Source organism: Cervus canadensis, chromosome 11 (genome assembly GCF_019320065.1).
Source record: "Cervus canadensis isolate Bull #8, Minnesota chromosome 11, ASM1932006v1, whole genome shotgun sequence".
NCBI lineage: Eukaryota > Metazoa > Chordata > Mammalia > Artiodactyla > Cervidae > Cervus > Cervus canadensis.
This window is the reverse complement of record NC_057396.1, coordinates 19303233-19319876: the sequence shown is the minus strand read 5'-3', so window position 1 is coordinate 19319876 and position 16644 is coordinate 19303233. Positions and strand designations below refer to the sequence as shown.

General features: G+C 43.9%; 1 protein-coding gene across 5 annotated transcripts in view; it reads right to left on the bottom strand.

Moving 5' to 3' along the window:
* Positions 1–16644, bottom strand: part of SIK2 (salt inducible kinase 2) — a 130940-nt gene that overhangs the window by 8042 nt on the left and 106254 nt on the right. For all 5 annotated transcript variants that reach the window (XR_006272097.1, XM_043482591.1, XM_043482594.1 and 2 more), the window contains exons 9-13: positions 8637–8801; positions 2343–2571; positions 1565–1849; positions 1265–1428; positions 167–280 (exon numbers count right to left, since the gene is read on the bottom strand). Coding sequence is in view for 4 of the 5 variants with exons in the window: in XM_043482591.1 (XP_043338526.1) it covers positions 167–280; positions 1265–1428; positions 1565–1849; positions 2343–2571; positions 8637–8801 (957 nt within the window). In the remaining variant the exon portion in view is untranslated. The remainder of the gene's footprint in view (positions 1–166; positions 281–1264; positions 1429–1564; positions 1850–2342; positions 2572–8636; positions 8802–16644) is intronic.

The window sequence follows — 16644 nt, the reverse complement described above, 5'->3', positions numbered from 1 at the left end:
AACATGTTTCTAGAAACTACAAATGCAGAGTCAGACCTGCTTGCCTATAAATGAATTAAGCAGCTACCCAAAATAAATACCAAGCAAAATAGGTTCCTGCTGTGCAGAGAGGCAGAGTGGGGATGATCACGGTGAGCCGGAGCGACAAGGGGGAGGAGGATCCCACCTGGCGTCGGTGCTGCAGGTACTGGGCCTCCAGGCTGTGGCGCTGGGAGAGCTGCGGGTGTGCGCTGCCCCCGGGGAGCGCAGACACGCTCTTCTGCTGCGGAGGTGCTTCCTCCTGGGGAGCGAGGAGGGGGGGACATACTTTCAGTTTCCCACCTGGGAGAAAGTTTCAAATCTGAGTGGAAGCACCTTGGCAAACGTCCAAGGGGAACTCCAACTCTGTTAAGACTTAATCCTCAAGGCTTTTATGTATCTAGTAGGCTGACGGTCAATCACTTTGCAGAAGAGGAATATGGGCTTCCCCAGATGGCTCGGTGGTAAAGAATCCACCTGCCGATGCAGAAAACGTAGGTTTAGTCCCTGGGTCGGGAAGATCCCCTGGAGGAGGAAGTGGCAACCCACTCCAGTATTCTTGCCTGGAGAAGCCCATGGACAGAGGAGCCTGGCGGGCTACAAAGAGTCAGACACGACTGAGCAACTAAACAACAGGATGAATGCATGCTGTTTACCCACAGTAAACGATGACTGAGTCAGTACGGGAGCAGAGGCCCTGCCGTTACCAGCAGTTTATTCCTTTCATGTGGGCATCAAACGCTCTAATATTCCTGATGTACTGAACATGGGCTCACATAAAATGAATTACATAAACAACCATATTTTTTTTTAACTTTTAGCACAAATAACTCACGATATTTAATGAAGTGATATCACATCAAAAATAAATGGCAACAAGCTTCTCATTTATGTTATTACTGGTAATCTGTGTGTGTGTGTGTGTATGTGTACACGTGCATGGTAGGGGGAGGGAGTTCCAGGGAGACTCTAAGAGGGAATCCATATAGAATCTGTGTGATAAACTGCACAGAGTATGAGCGTGTCTAGGTTTCCACGTGGTGTTGACCACTTGGGCCAGTGGGGATGGGCCTGCCCAGCCTGTCAGGCAGACACCAGCAACACAGAAAGCTTTCAGGCTGCGGGCTTTCCAAAAGGACCTGTCTGCTCCAGGAGGAGGAAACCCTCTGAATGAAATGACACACCTTCAGGACAGATTCACGCCTCGTTCTCACACAGCCACGGGGGCAGGGCCCAGAGCACCCACCTGCGGGCAACTGCTGGCCAGGTCCTGGAGCTGAGCGGCTGGAGAGGCCAGGCTGGGGTCTGCTTCTGAGCCCATCTGCTCATAGAGCAGCTGCACTTTGTTCAACTCTAGGATTCCTTTGGTTCTAGCCAGATTCTGAAGATGTTGTCTAAATGCTACAATTCCTGAAAGAAAGAACAGTGGCCAAACGGTTTAAATAAAACACAAGGCCTTTCAAGTGAGCACAGGTATGAAACCAACATGGCAACGGACCCCAGGGAGCCCTACAACAGAAGCGCTTAGAGCCAGTGGAGAGCGCACCTTGGGTGAGGGAGGTGTCTGACGCCCGGCGGCCCTCTCTGAAGCTCACTGGAGACCTGTTGTGGGCCTCGCGCTTCTGGGCACTCAGGGCCTGCATGGCGGGGTTGGCAGGTCTCAGGCTCACGAAGGGAGATGTCACGCGGGGTGAGGGTGGGTTGGCTAACATCATGTCCTTGAGGGAAGGGTTGTCCTCAAGAAAGTGCAGGTCCCTCTGAACAGACCCCATATCATACTCAGAGTCCACACTGTCAAGGGAGGGGTTGTCACTCATGGAGAAAATTTTCCCTTGAAGAGAAAAAACAAAAACAAAACACCAATATGACCACCAGTAAACAGCATCTTCTTGGAACATGGAATACAAAGCACGGCCAGTGTGAGTTTCCACAGCTACCATGTCTTCAACCTCCAACCAGAACATTTTTTCAAGACTTCTTTACATGTCAACTGAGTCAGCTTTGAATATTGTGGGGGAAAACACTTCCAGAATTTGGGACCGTATGATTTTTGCCACTCCAGAAGAGCCAGAGTCCTTATGAGTTACGTAGCTCTCGGATGAGTCCCGGGAGTTGGGTGTAGGGGGTGGGGGACAACTCACAGACATTCCAGTTTAATCTCTGTGAGTTGCTGAGCAGACCTAATCTCAACTCCTGCTGAATGCTGTCCACAAAGGAACAGGACACAAACAACATTCCAGGAGCTGGCTGGTATCACTACTGTCCTGGAGCAGACGACACAAGATGCTGCAGAGACTCGACCCGGTGCTTACTAGAAATCATACCTGAACCAGGCACCACGACCAGCTGATTGGTCACTTCCGACAGCGTGTGCCGCCTCTGCCCGCCGCGTGTGGACTGGAAGGCGTCGAAGGCCTGACTGGGGTCTTCCTCGGCCTCGCCTTCGGTCTCCAGCCCTTCGTCAATGGAGGTCTCCATCATGTTGCTCGGCAGGGACTGGCACCCCTTCCTTGCCAGGACAGGAGGCACAGGGTCCAGGAGACAGCCGTTGACCTAAACGTCAGTGGCAGAGGGACGCGAGAGGAACCGTCAGTGGCTGCGACATTTGAAAAATCCACAAAGGCAAAAATGTCAAGAGACCTGCAGCCAATCAGAAATTAAGTAAAATATTAAAAATGTCCATATTTGTTACCAATGACAACTGTGGAGACTAGAAGTTACGGCAAGTCAACTGCAGCGCTAAGAGACACAAGCCCATTATGTCCCAAACTGGCGCTGCCGCCCAGGCTTCTCTGAGTCATCATTATTAGTGGTTTCCAGATGAATAGGGCATATTAGCTTGAAGCCTACCAGTTATTATTATTTTTAAGGAGGGAAATGAAGAGGGGGAAGATGAAATTAAAAAACATCCTACTGCATGGCTCATAGCTAAGAAAAGAGGAGTCCTCAGCATTCTTCTAATTTTCAACCACAAAACATACAGGGAGGCTCCAGATATTTATGTTCAGAATCTAAGTGCCTGCACATTTGATTTAATCTTCAACTGGGTCTATGGACCCCAGGAATGGAAAAAAGAATTCTTTAAAGATGTACATACCACAAAAAAGAGTGGGGAAAAAAAAAAAATCCAAATGGCAAATGGCCAAAGCCTTCCATTATAGAATAACAAATGACTCAGAGGCCCGGCATTCCAGCAGAGGTTAACGAGCACCAAGGCTCTGAATTCTCTTTCCTCCAGCAATATACCCGGTGTCCACGCTTCCTACCCCAAGGGGAAGAGCTCGGCACAGCTCCTGAGTGAGAACTCTGCCTGCCTCTGCAGCTGCCAAGCAAACCACCTCGAGGCGGGCAGGAGCGGCACGCAGAGGGGAGTTGTGGTTTCAGCTCTTCTGGCTGTAAAAGCCCCAGTGAGGAGGCAATTATTTACCTCATTACCTTAACCATCCCCCTGTGGACACCAACCCAGTTTTCTCCTATGAATAGCTGCTCAGGAGCAGCCAGGCGCGAGGCTGCGTTCCCAGCAGCACTTTCACCTGGAACACGCCCGCGAGAGCTATTGTTTCCTCTGGAAGCAGGAGCAGCTCACGCGTGTGAGAAGGGACGTGGAAACGGCCGTGCCAGACGCAGGCCACTTTCCTCTTATGGCAACCACTCCGGAGGCGCTGCGAGGCCCTTTATTTGGAGAGGGAGACTTGGGTGACTCAGATGGTTGTTTGCTTGGGGGAGGGGACAGTTATTCCATAAAAAACTGTTCTGGGGCTGGAGCCATTACTAGGATAAGGCGGCTAATGCACTAGAAGGTTTTAAAGTGACAAGTGGTCGTTCAAAATGAAGGATGACAGATGCTCTTTTCCTAGACCGAGACAGATCATGGCACTAGGAAACAACAGCTCTGAATGCTGGCCAGCAGCAATCAGGCCCCCCTTCACCCTTCCCCAGATGAGTGTTTCATTTTGAGGACAGGACTTCAAAATACAGTGTGAGTGAAAGGTACATTTTCCAATAAAGTGCTTTCGCCTTTCCTTAAACTTGATCAATCACTTCACTTCTGATAAGAGACCTCACATGCAGTAGGTAGCATACATGTAGGAGTCAGACCCTCAGAAACTCCACCGCTAATAACACCCCTGAGCTTACCACAAATACAAGATTCTAGTACAGGAGATTGGTAGACTGTTATAGACTTAATGTTTGCATCTCCCCTTAAATTCATACACTGAAGCCCTAACCCCAGTGTGACTGTATTTGGAGACAGAGTCTCTAGAGAAATGTAATTAAATCAGGTCTTAAGGGTGGGGCCCTGATCTGGTAGGATTAGTGTCCTTACACAAAAAGACCCTAGAAAATTCTTTCTATATATATGAGAGCATAGAGGAAAGGCCATGGAAGGACATGAGAAGGCAGCCCTCTACCAGCCAGGAAGAGCCCTTACCAGAAATCATACTGGCTACAACCTTGATCCTGGACTTCCAGCCTCCAAGAACTATTACGAAAATAAATTTCTGTTGTTTAAGCCACCCAGTTTGTGGCATTTTGCATGGCAGCCTGTGCTAACACAGCAGACTAATGCATAGTACTAGCCAGTGAGTCTGGAGGCTGGAACATGCCTTATTTAATTCATATCTTAAGTGCCTGGCAAGTTCAGCATATGTTGAAGAGGATAAAACCTCAGCTCTTATTAAGCAAGTTGCTTAACGTCTATAAAGCTCATTTTTTCCCACTTGTAAAATGAGAATAAAGTTTTCCAGAAGGGATAACTAAAACACTGTATATATTATCATCATTTCTTGGCTGAAGATAATACTTTATAACAATAAAATTGTTTAAAGCATGAGAATAAAGCAACAATTTCTTTTAAAGCATTTTTACCATCTTGAGGCAAATTAAAATAAATAACCAGGTAAGGAAGGAAAGAACTGGATAACCCCAATTCTGGAAATTTATCCTCAGGAAATAATCAAAGGTATAGTCAAAAATTTAGACACAGGGATATTCATATCCCTGAAGCATATATAAGGCAGCAAAAAAAAAAAAAAAATTTAAAGTACTTGGTGTCTAAAAATAGGTGAGTAGTTAAATAAGGGTACATCTAATATAAAGCAGTTGTTAAATATAACCCATGCTTTCAAAGATGATTTCATGGTATGGAAAAAAAAATGCCCATGATATTATGTAAAAGCAGGTTTGAAATTATATATAATAGAATAAGATTTTGTTTTAACAAGACTACCTACGTGCTGAGTCACCCTATACTCATCCACCCACCCATCCATCTATCTATCCACCTATAACATAGTCTAAGGAAACATGTCAAAAATGGGCTTACCTTTGTTTTGGGTAGGGGGATCATGAGTAAGTTAATTTTTTCCTTAATCCCTCTCTGAATTTTCTGTGTGTGATTCTGATTGATGTATTTTCATTATAAATTTAAAAATTCAAATTCAGAGGAACTTCTCCCCTTGACTAAGTCTTAGAGGTTAACGCTATTAAAGGTTTTTGACGATCCTTTTTAGACTCTGTCTTATGTGTGCTACCTTTATAATTAAAATATTAAAAATGTCAATAGATGTGGAACAGCTCTACTACTGCTTCACAGTTTCCTTCCACTCTCCAGCTATGAAGAAGGTAACTTGGAAAATCCTTTTATTATAACCTCCAATAAAATGTTAAAAGTATCTGTGCGTGTGTGCGTGTAAAGTCCATTATCCCCCAAAAACTCTCAAGAGAGAGAGACTAGCCCTGCAGGCTTGCTCTGCCCCCGGATGGGCCTCTGTGCTTCCTGGAGGCCGTGGTGACTGCTCAGAGTTGGATGACTGTCTCAGAAAGGTGCGATCTTCTGCAGCAATCCCAAAGCCATGTTTCAACACAGACTCCCTGAAGGATTTTACTGACACTTTTAAGTTGAAGTTGAAAACTTCCGGGAGGGGAAGAGAGGTGAAACCTCTGAGAGGCACAGTACCTGCCACCAATTTCGAGCAGAAATGATGGAGCAACACAGCGGTCACTCGGCACCTTCGAGATGACAGACAGGCGCTGGGGTGAGGGCATACGAAGCCAGACCAGCAACAAAGGGCCAGTATCTGTCGGAAGGCTTTGCGTGTGCGCTTGTTTATGGGCCCCAGAGAGAGAGGTGCTGGGGAGGGGAGAGGCACAGAGAGCGCCGCTGACATAAATGAAACGGTCCGCGAATACGACAGCAGACGGCTACGGCCTGGCCGGGCGCCAGGGTGGCCTGTCAGTGTGGGTGGCCGGTTCCAGCGTGGCATTGCTCTTCCTACAAATGCAAATATGCCATCTAGCTTCTGTCTATATCTTTCACAAAATCATTCATTTCCTGTCTGTTTCCTGGTTACGGTAACAATCACAAGCTTTAAAAATAGCCTGCCCTATATAATACGGCAGACAGTGCCCAATCTGTGTTTCGGGCCTGATGCCCTTACAGCCAAGCTTTCAGCACACTGCATTTTAATTTTTTTTTTCAAGGGAATTAGATTTTAAAAATAAATGAATGATGTTGTCCCAATTTATGTCTAAATTTCCGGGTGGGAGTGTAACAGCAGTTGATGAGGATCTGAACATGCTAGGCAACCGCAGGCAGAGGAAACAGACTGTCCACAGGAAGTGGCCTTGTCCTCAGGGACACGGACGCTAACTCCTCGCGGTCGGGAACCCAGCTTAACACCTGCTTACGGCAGCCTAGCTTCAGGCTGCCTTGATTACCCTCTAGCTGAACTTTACTCAACTCCTGAATCAGCTCTACCTCTGTTTCTGAAAACGACATTCACCTTCCTGATCCTCAAGGCTCATAATGCTGTCCTGGTTTGGACTTCTAACAGTCCACCAGTGTCACCTGTGCAGTCTCGTTCCCACCGTCGCCTCTTGTCCAGTCCCACGGGCACCACGTGGCTCAGTCTCTCATCAGTCTCCCCTGACACATGCTCTAACCGCCTACTGTCCTTGTCACCAGAACCTCTCCCGTTCAAGGCAGGCTATGGGCATTTCCCAGATTACTTCTGAAGTACAACATGGATCATGGTGCTTCCTCATCAAAAAATCTTCAGTTGTTTCCTACCACCCTGGAGAAGTCCATCTGAGAAAAACTCTCCTGATAATACTGAAACATGTTCCCATGCTGAGAGCCTCGGACTAGAGACAGTCTATCTCCTTGGTTTTGCCATTCAAGGCAAGGCTATTTGTCTTTATTTTGTACAACTCCCCTTCACAGGCCCACTCCCTCAGCCATGCTGAGCTCGGGCTCTGACCTGCAGGGACAGGGCTTTCCTGACATCTCCCCTCCACTGAGAGAGCCATCACACCCTTGTTTCCATCCATCCTGATTTCGTCTCTTAATTGCCAGCTCTGACAGTTAAACCAAAGACATTACTGATCAAACTCGAACTGTCTCCTAGTCTTGCAGCATTTTAATTTTTGTCTCTTTAAGGGACCAATTATGTATCAATTTATTCAGTTCTCGGCATCACTGCCGTTAGTTATGCATCATGTCTCTTCTGCTAGACTACAGACTTTGAGGCAGAATTAATGTCTGAGTCATCTTTTTATTACCTAATGAGGCTAAAAAGACAGGAAACCAATATTTATTGAGTATCTACAATTTGCCTAGAACCTCATACACATTCTCTAAATTAATCCTCACAACCGTCTCATAAAGTTGGTATCCTCGTTTTACAAGAGAGAATGTAAGTTCAAAGAAATCAGTCACTTTGTCTAAGTTCACACAGCTAGAGAAGAAATGAGTCTATTTTAAACATACTCTAAGACCTGCCCATTAATGTGATCTTCAGTATATCACTTGATGCTAAGTATATAAAATAAATAAGAAGTGAAATAAATATCACTGGGCTTCCCAGCTGGCTCAGTGGTAAAGAATCTGCCTACCAAGCCCGAGACCAGGGTTTGATCCCTGGGTCTGGAAGATCCCCTGGAGAAGGAAATGGCACCCCACTCCACTATTCTTGCCTGGGAAATTCCATGGACAGAGAAGCCTGGCGGGCTACAGTCCAAGGGGTCACAAAGGAGTCAGGACATGACTTAGCAACTAAACAACAACAAACATCCATTAAATGAGAGAAGCTATCATCTTCCACATACTAAAGGCCAACTTTATACAGCACACCAGAATAAACTTCTCTCCTTTAGGTATGCTCAAACTGGACACAAAGAGATATTCAGTTGAACAAAAAAGGCTCATCATTTTGTAGCTGCAGCACATGCAGAGGAGGGGCCATAATAACAGGCAAAGCCCAAGTCAGCACAACAGTCACGTTTTTGTTTCCAGAATTACAGTTGGCTTAAAAAAATCCAAAACCTATGAGGGATCTAGAACTTGTGAGAAGAAACTGGTTAAGGAAACAGAAGGAAGAAAGATTCTGAGAAGTACACGTGAGATCTGACGAGTTACATAATCGCGGGGAGGACAAGATGGAGAGGGAGCTGAGGTCGTCTCTGGACACGTTTCTCGGGTCTTCTGCACAAAAACAACACTCCTGAGTGCCTTGAGGAAATGACAAAGTTCAGCTAAGCCATAGTACAACGTCTGCGGACCACGCTGCCGGCTCCAGCCAACCTGCACGCTCGGAGTCTCTCAAACACGTCCGTACCTTTGGAGTGTCGACACACTCTTCCTCCATGAACGCTGCCTCTGCCTGACAGCCAGACGCGGGAAACGCGAAGGCGTCCACGGTGGAAGCCTGTGGGAGGAGGGCAGATCGCATCGCTCGCACGCTGGGTGAATGCACGGTCACTGGGAGCCCCACGGTCTGTGCCTGTAAATACGGCAAGAATGGAAAGTTTGGGAACATTAATCCTCTCTCTATATACATAAATGTACAAATCCCTTGAAATAAGACGATTCTTCCTGGTGCAATGAAAGGATAAAAAGTGATTTGTTGGGAATTCCAGAAAAGGCGTGATGAAGTATGTACAGGTGTAGGTATCAATCTGAAGCAGTCTCTGCCATCATTCTGAGACAGGTTGTACAGAAATTCGTTCCTGTTCCACGGCGAGGTGCGTGACTTTCACAGAGACGACAAGAAAGCTAGTCTTTTTAAGGAAGGTAAGGATGTTCTTTTTTTTCCAATTCAACAAACATGTATCATCTGTATCCTTAAATATATTACTCTGGAAAGATACAAAGAAGCATAGAACAGTCCCAGTCTCAAGGAGCAGGAGCTCAAAATGGAACCAGAGATAGACACACACACAACTAACCGTAACACAAGGTATACTGCAATAAGGGCCATCTACCTGCATCTTTTTTTTTTCTTGGCAGGGTGTGGGGTGAGATGGTACATATTTCTTGGCAAGGCTGTGTGTGAAGAGGAAGAAGAGAGAAGCAGCAGCTACTTGGCCGGGGCAGGAAGGTCTGTCTCTGAAGGAGATGTGCAGACTAAACACAGCCTGCTTGTCCAGCAGAAACAGAGATGCTTACTGCTGAGCAAGTTATGTTCATGAAGTCAGCCTACTCTAGAAAGTCCATTCTCCATGTCTCCTCCATTAAACCCTCTAAGTAAACAAGTATTAGAAACTCTTCCTTTGAAAAATCATTTAAAAGAGATTTTCCTTTATGACAATGGCACGGATTGATTGAGAAGATGACATTTCTGGGTAATCCTTTCCTCCCCATCTCTTTAGAACTGGCAGAATAATTTCTTAGATCTCTTTTGAACACAACAGACATTGTAAAACATCGGAGGGAACAATCATTATACCAGTTTCTAAAAGGCAGAGGAATGGCCTATATTTTTTCTGCCATTATCACTTCAAGAGATATAGGATGGTGAGTTTTAAATTGAAGCAGATGAAAAGGAACAGAATGGTATGATTCTAGCTTTTCCTTTCCCAAGACCCGGGTTTGATTCCTGACTCCATTACTTACTAATTGTGTGAACTTAATCAGTTACCTAAACTTTTTTAATCTTATTTTCTTCACCTTCTAAAAAGGGCATAATACCTACTACATAGTGAAGTTAGGGTTGTAAAAGGTAACATGTAAAGTCCTTCACTCAGTAATGTTCATTCCTCTTTTCTCCTTCTTTCTAAAGTCTTAGAATGATGACACAATTTAATATAGGAATTACACTGCAAAATGAATATACCCTTTTGTTCTCAGATACTATCTAATGGTTCGCGGTTAAAATTTCAGACTGATGGTTTTCAATGATGGGGGGGTGTGTTAGAAATATACTTTATCCTTGACTATACCTTTGAATATAGAATATGCTTTATACTCCAACATTAACATCATTAGACATACTGCATGAAATAAAGAATAAAATATAGCAATAGTAAGTGCTGGTATTATATGGATGCTAAAAAAAAAGAAAGAAAATGCACTATAAACATTCTGAGCATGATAAAGAAATAGCTTTTCTTATATCACTGCTCCTCAGGTCTCTTTTGAAACTAAACATTTTTTTCCCCTTTCCAGCACTACTCATTTAAATTAACTGTTTTAGCCACAATGTAAAAATTAAACTTCCTAATAAAGTATATTTGATATAATCTCCTTGCTCTTATCATTGTCTTTTCAATCAAAGGATAAAGCTAAACTTTTGATTTGTTTCCTAAATTTACTTGACTGCTCCTTCTTATTAGGGCAAAGCATTACGTATAGACACTGCACTGGAAATGAGACACCAGCATGACAGTAGGATATGGTGTTCTCACTTCCTGCCTCTTCTTAGCTGTGACTTTTTAAATGGCAGGATTGTGCTGGGCCAGATCAAGCATAGCACATTTTTCTTGGCAACTTTCACATGCAACCTGGACCACAACAGCTTACCATGAACTTGGTAAGGACAGAGACATAACACGTTTTATTGTGATAATCACTTCATAGGAAATACAATGACAGATTTAGAGGTCTGCTTTTTAGGATTTATGCAATCATGGAATTAAATAAACCTTTTTGGCACAAGTTACAGTATAAGTATCCATACAGCATGCCCAACACTAAGAAGTGAAGTAAATAATATGTTATTATAATAAATAGATGGTTGATTAATATCCCAAGCAAGCAGGTATTACCAGTTTCTTCAAGAGTGGCCATAAACACCATTGGCACATGAAAAGATGCTTGACATCACTAATTATTAGAAAAATGCAAATGAAAACTACAAGGAGATACCACCTCACACTGGTCAGAATTGGCCGTCATTAAAAAGCCTTCCCTGTGGAGAAGGAAATGGCAACCCACTCCAGTATTCTTGCCTGGAAAAGTCCATGGACAGAGGAGCCTGGCAGGCTGAAGTCCATGGGATTACATGACGGAGCATGTGTGCACAAGGGTGGAGGGAGTTGGGTTGGTAGCAATAAAGTGGTAGAACTAAAAAAAAAAAAAAGTCTTCCCTGGTGGCTCAGACAGTAAAGAATCTGCCTGCAATGCAGGAGACCAGGGATTGATCCCTGGATTGGGAAGACCCCTTGGAGAACAAAATGGCAACCCACTCCAGTATTCTTGCCTGGAAATCCCATGGACAGAGGGGCCTGGTGGGCTACAAGTCCATAGGGTCTCAGAGTTGGACACGACTGAGTGACTAACATAAACAAAAAGTCTACAAATAAATGCTGGAGAGAGTGCGAAGAAAAGGGAGTCGTCATACACTGTTGGTGGGAGAGTAAACTGGTGTAGCCACTATGGAAAACAGTGCGGAAGTTCTTCAGAAAACTAAAAATAGAATTACCACATGCTCCAGCAATCCTACTTCTGGGTGTATATCCAAAAAAACCCTATAATTTAAAAAGATACACGCACCTCTATGTTCACTGCAGCACTACATACAATAGCCAAGACATGGAAACAATCTAAATGTCCACTGGCAGACAGATGGATAAAGAAGATGTGGTACATACATACAGTGGAACACTACTCAGCCATAAAAAGAAGGAAATAATTTCATGTGCAGCAATGTGGAAGCAACTGGAGATTATCATGACAAAGTGATGTAAGTTAGAAAGAGAAAGAAAATACCCTGTTGACATCACTCATACGTGGAATCTAACATGGCACAAATGAAGCTGTCTAGGAAACGGAAGGAGGCTCACAGACGTAGAGAACAGACTGTGGTTATTATGGGAAAGGGGTTTGCAGGAGGGGAGGACTGGGAGTTTGCAGACAGTAGATGCAAACTCTTACATTCAGAACGGATAAATAACAAGGGAACTACGTTCAATATCCTGGGATAAACCACAATGGAAAGGAACATAAAAAATGCATACATGTGTATAACTCAGTCACTTTTCTGTATAGCAGAAATTAACACTGTAAGTCAATTATACGTCAATAAAAATTTTTTAAAAAGAGTGGTCATAAATAATGACCACGTCCACTAACTGAAATAATGTTTTAGATCACATAATATATTATCTTGAATCTCTTCTTCTGATTTTATGCCTTCCAGCACCATTAAAATGAAAATGCTTTCTCCTATGGGAAAAATCTTTAGTGCTCCTGAAGGACAGGTGAAAACTAGTAGACAGAATTCACAATAAAAAGGCATATTTTTTAACAGTCATTACAGTCAATTAGATGTCGTGTTTCCTGCACACTGCTAAGTTACTTCAGTAGTGTCCGACTCTGTGTGACCCCATCCCTGGGAGTCTCCAGGCAAGAACACTGGAGTGGGTTGCCATTTCCTTCTCCAATGCATAAAAGTGAAAAGTGAAAGTGAAGTCGCTCAGTCATGTCTGACTCTTCACGACCCCATGGACTGCAGCCTACCAGGTTCCTCTGTCCATGGGATTTTCCAGGCAAGAGTGCTGGAGTGGGGTGCCATTTCCTGCATATCATGTGGCAAATATAAGTACTCTCAATCCATCTAAGATGGGAATCTCATTGTTTTCTAAGTAGTAATCATAGACTATTTATCATTACACCATAAATTCCCAGGGATTGCTTTCTGGGCACCTATGAAACCACGATGGCTGGCACTGTGTCTGGCACATAAGTGCTCTATCTGAACTGAACTGCTGGAATCAATTAACCAATTTCATCTTTGTAGGAAACTTGTAAAGTAAGGAGGTACTGCTGCTTTCATTCTATAGTTAAGGACACCAGAGCTCAGAGATGCTGGCTTGCTGATGTCACTCAGCTCGGTATGGAGCCCCAGGTCTGCCTGACTGTCGCACTGCTCATGTGACCTCTGCATGGGATCCTGTGACCTCCCCGGTTCCTATCGCTCCATCCAGTAATAAGCGATCTGCCACTTCTTTAAAAAGAGAGCAGAACATCAAAGAATTCAAGGGGATAGGCTCTATTAAAACTTTAAGCATATTTATATTCACAAAAACAGAGAAATCTATTTTTTAACAAGTTCAACATGAAACATGAGAAGGCAGTCTCACAGGAAAGGGAGAACTTCAACCCAGCGCCTGCTGCTCGGCACTCCGACGGGACTCAAGATGAGTCTGTGAATGAGCACTTCTACTATTCAGATACATTTCAATCACAGGAAACAGCTTTCTATGATAATTTAGGTCAATGTATACAAAGAAAAGAACTCATGGGGAGCTCAGTAATAAAAATTATCAAATAGAAGAAGCTATGCTAATACATCTGAACCTCAAGCCAAATGAAATACAACTTGAGATCTAAGGAACTTGCTTCAAATTTAGCTATGAAAAGGAAATCATGTACAATAACAGACGCGTGTGCTTGGAACAATCGTTTATGTAACCCTCACTTGTGTAACATCTCAGAAGAACAGAGACCTGGGAGGGCAGCTGCTCAGTGTGGGGCTTTCCTGCTTCTTATTTTTCTGCTGCGGCATTTTCAAGAGGGAAGGGTCTCAAAAATACACAAGCAACTCCTGCAGCTCAATTCCAGAAAAATAAACGACCCAATCAAAAAGTGGGCCAAAGAACTAAACAGACATTTCTCCAAAGAAGACATACAGATGGCTAACAAACACATGAAAAGATGCTCAACATCACTCTTTATCAGAGAAATGCAAATCAAAACCACAATGAGGTACCATTACACGCCAGTCAGGATGGCTGCTATCCAAAAGTCTACAAGCAATAAATGCTGGAGAGGGTGTGGAGAAAAGGGAACCCTCTTACACTGTTGGTGGGAATGCAAACTAGTACAGCCATTATGGAAAACAGTGTGGAGATTCCTTAAAAAACTGGAAATAGAACTGCCATATGACCCAGCAATCCCACTGCTGGGCATACACACTGAGGAAACCAGATCTGAAAGAGACACGTGCACCCCAATGTTCATCGCAGCACTGTTTATAATAGCCAGGACATGGAAGCAACCTAGATGCCCATCAGCAGACGAATGGATAAGGAAGCTGTGGTACATATACACCATGGAATATTACTCAGCCATTAAAAAGAATGCATTTGAATCAGTTCTAATGAGGTGGATGAAACTGGAGTCTATTATACAGAGTGAAGTAAGCCAGAAAGAAAAACACCAATACAGTATACTAATGCATATATATGGAATTTAGAAAGACGGTAATGATAGCCCTGTATGAGAGGCAGCAAGAGAGACACAGATGTACTGAACAGTCTTTTGGACTCTGTGGGAGAGGGCGAGGGCGGGATGATATGGGAGAATGGCATTGAAACATGTAAATTATCATATGTGAAATGAATCGCCAATCCAGGTTCGATGCATGATACAGGTTGCTCGGGGCTGGTGCACTGGGATGACCCAGAGGGATGGGATGGGGAGGGAGGTGGGAGGGGGTTCAGGATGGGGAACACATGTACACCCATGGCGGATTCAAGTCAATGTATGGCAAAACCAATGCAATATTGTAAAGTAAAAATAAAAAATAAATAAAACTGAAAAAAAAAAAGGGGGAAGGGTCACCTCCATTTACCTACTGCTGCCCCAAATTTGGAATTCTCATTTTGTACCCCCTCTATCTTGAAAGCAATACTGCTCCACTTTGAAGGATTACAAGTGCTCAGAGATACTTCAACCCAAATATCTGGAACTTTGGCGATACATTATTTTACTCACATTAGTCTCAATATTCACATTATGTGAGATATTAAAGTATGTATAACAAAGCATATCATTTGCCTATTAAAATCATGAAGATTTAAATTTCCTTGGATTTCTCTTTCCCATACTCTGGAGAAGTCAATGCAAGATTCTATTATAATTCTATAAATTTTATAGGACTGCAAAACAAGAAATACAAAGTGAAACCTCTTTTGTTCTTACTCCCACTTTAAATACTATACTCACAGAAGTAGATGGAAATCCTAAAAGATCGTGTGAATGATCTACACAGGCCATCTCCCAGTTCTCCTTAGCACCAGCCTCCTTCTGGGGACCCAGGTCCATTCTTCCCCATCAGCTGAGTCGCCACCAATACGGCTCCCTCAGCCTTGGGCTCAACCATGGAGCTGCCTCTCCTTGTCCCTTCCTCCTCAACATTATTTATTCCTTATCACTTATTATTTATTACTAAGTGCTGAACAATTATTTACTAATTTAAATGTCCCAGCATCTTAAAATTATTTCCAATTTAAAACTGAGACACAGAAAGACCTCAGGTAACTTTTTTAAGGTGCACAGTAGGAAATGGCAGACTCTGGGACGTGCTCCAGAGACCACCATGCTGGGCTGCCTCTCCGGACCAGGGCCGAGTCCAGCCAGGTCCACCTGGGAAAGCTCCTCACAGTCGCCCTTCCTGCCAACGTCCACTGGCACCATGATAGTTCGGTATTCAGTATTTCTCATCAACTACAGTCATCTAGCAGCGCTCTCTAAATTTCTCCTCTCCCCTATCCAGTCTGCCCTTCACAATGTTAGCAGACTGCTTAGCTTAAAGTGAAATATAATTTTATCACTTTTCTTGCTTAATAGTCTTCAGCAGTTCCTCATTTCTTCCTGAATTACTAGTAAACTGAGCTGAAGCACCAATACCTTGGCCACCTGATGCGAAGAGCTGACTCATTAGAAAAGACCCTGCTGCTGGGAAAGATTGGGGGCAGGAGGAGCAGGGGACAAGAGAGGACGAGATGGTTGGATGGCATCACCGACTCGATGGAGGTGAGTTTGAGCAAGCTCTGGGAGATGGTGAAGGACACGGAAGCCTGGCGTGCTGCAGCCCACGGGGTCGCAAAGAGTTGGACACAACTGAGCAACTGAACAACAACTCTCTCCTTTACCTTGGCATTCAATCCCTTCACAGCATGGCTTCAACTTAACCACTCCGACTCTTTCATTTCCCTATTCTTCAAGTGAATTAATGTGAACAAGTCTACGCTGGCCCACTCGAGTACTTCTGCTCACACTGCTTCTGTCTATGTGTAATGCCTCTAGCTACTGCCTCTCCTGAGCAGCTGTGAGGCTCTATCTTAAATGCCATCTCTCCCACAAAGCCTTGCCTGATCAGATGTATCTCTCTCCCCTTTGCCCTTTTTCTAAAAAACGTTCTCTCCATCACACATCTACACAAGTTCAAAATGATGACATTCAGAGCATCTTCTAAATTGTGCCTTTCATTATTTTCGGAGGATTGCTATTCATGATGTTGTCTTATTTTGCTTCTATAATGTAATGACTCTGAGGGCATGTTTATACATCCTGAGGGTACGTTTTATACATCTTCTTCCCTGTAATGCCTAATAAGTGAA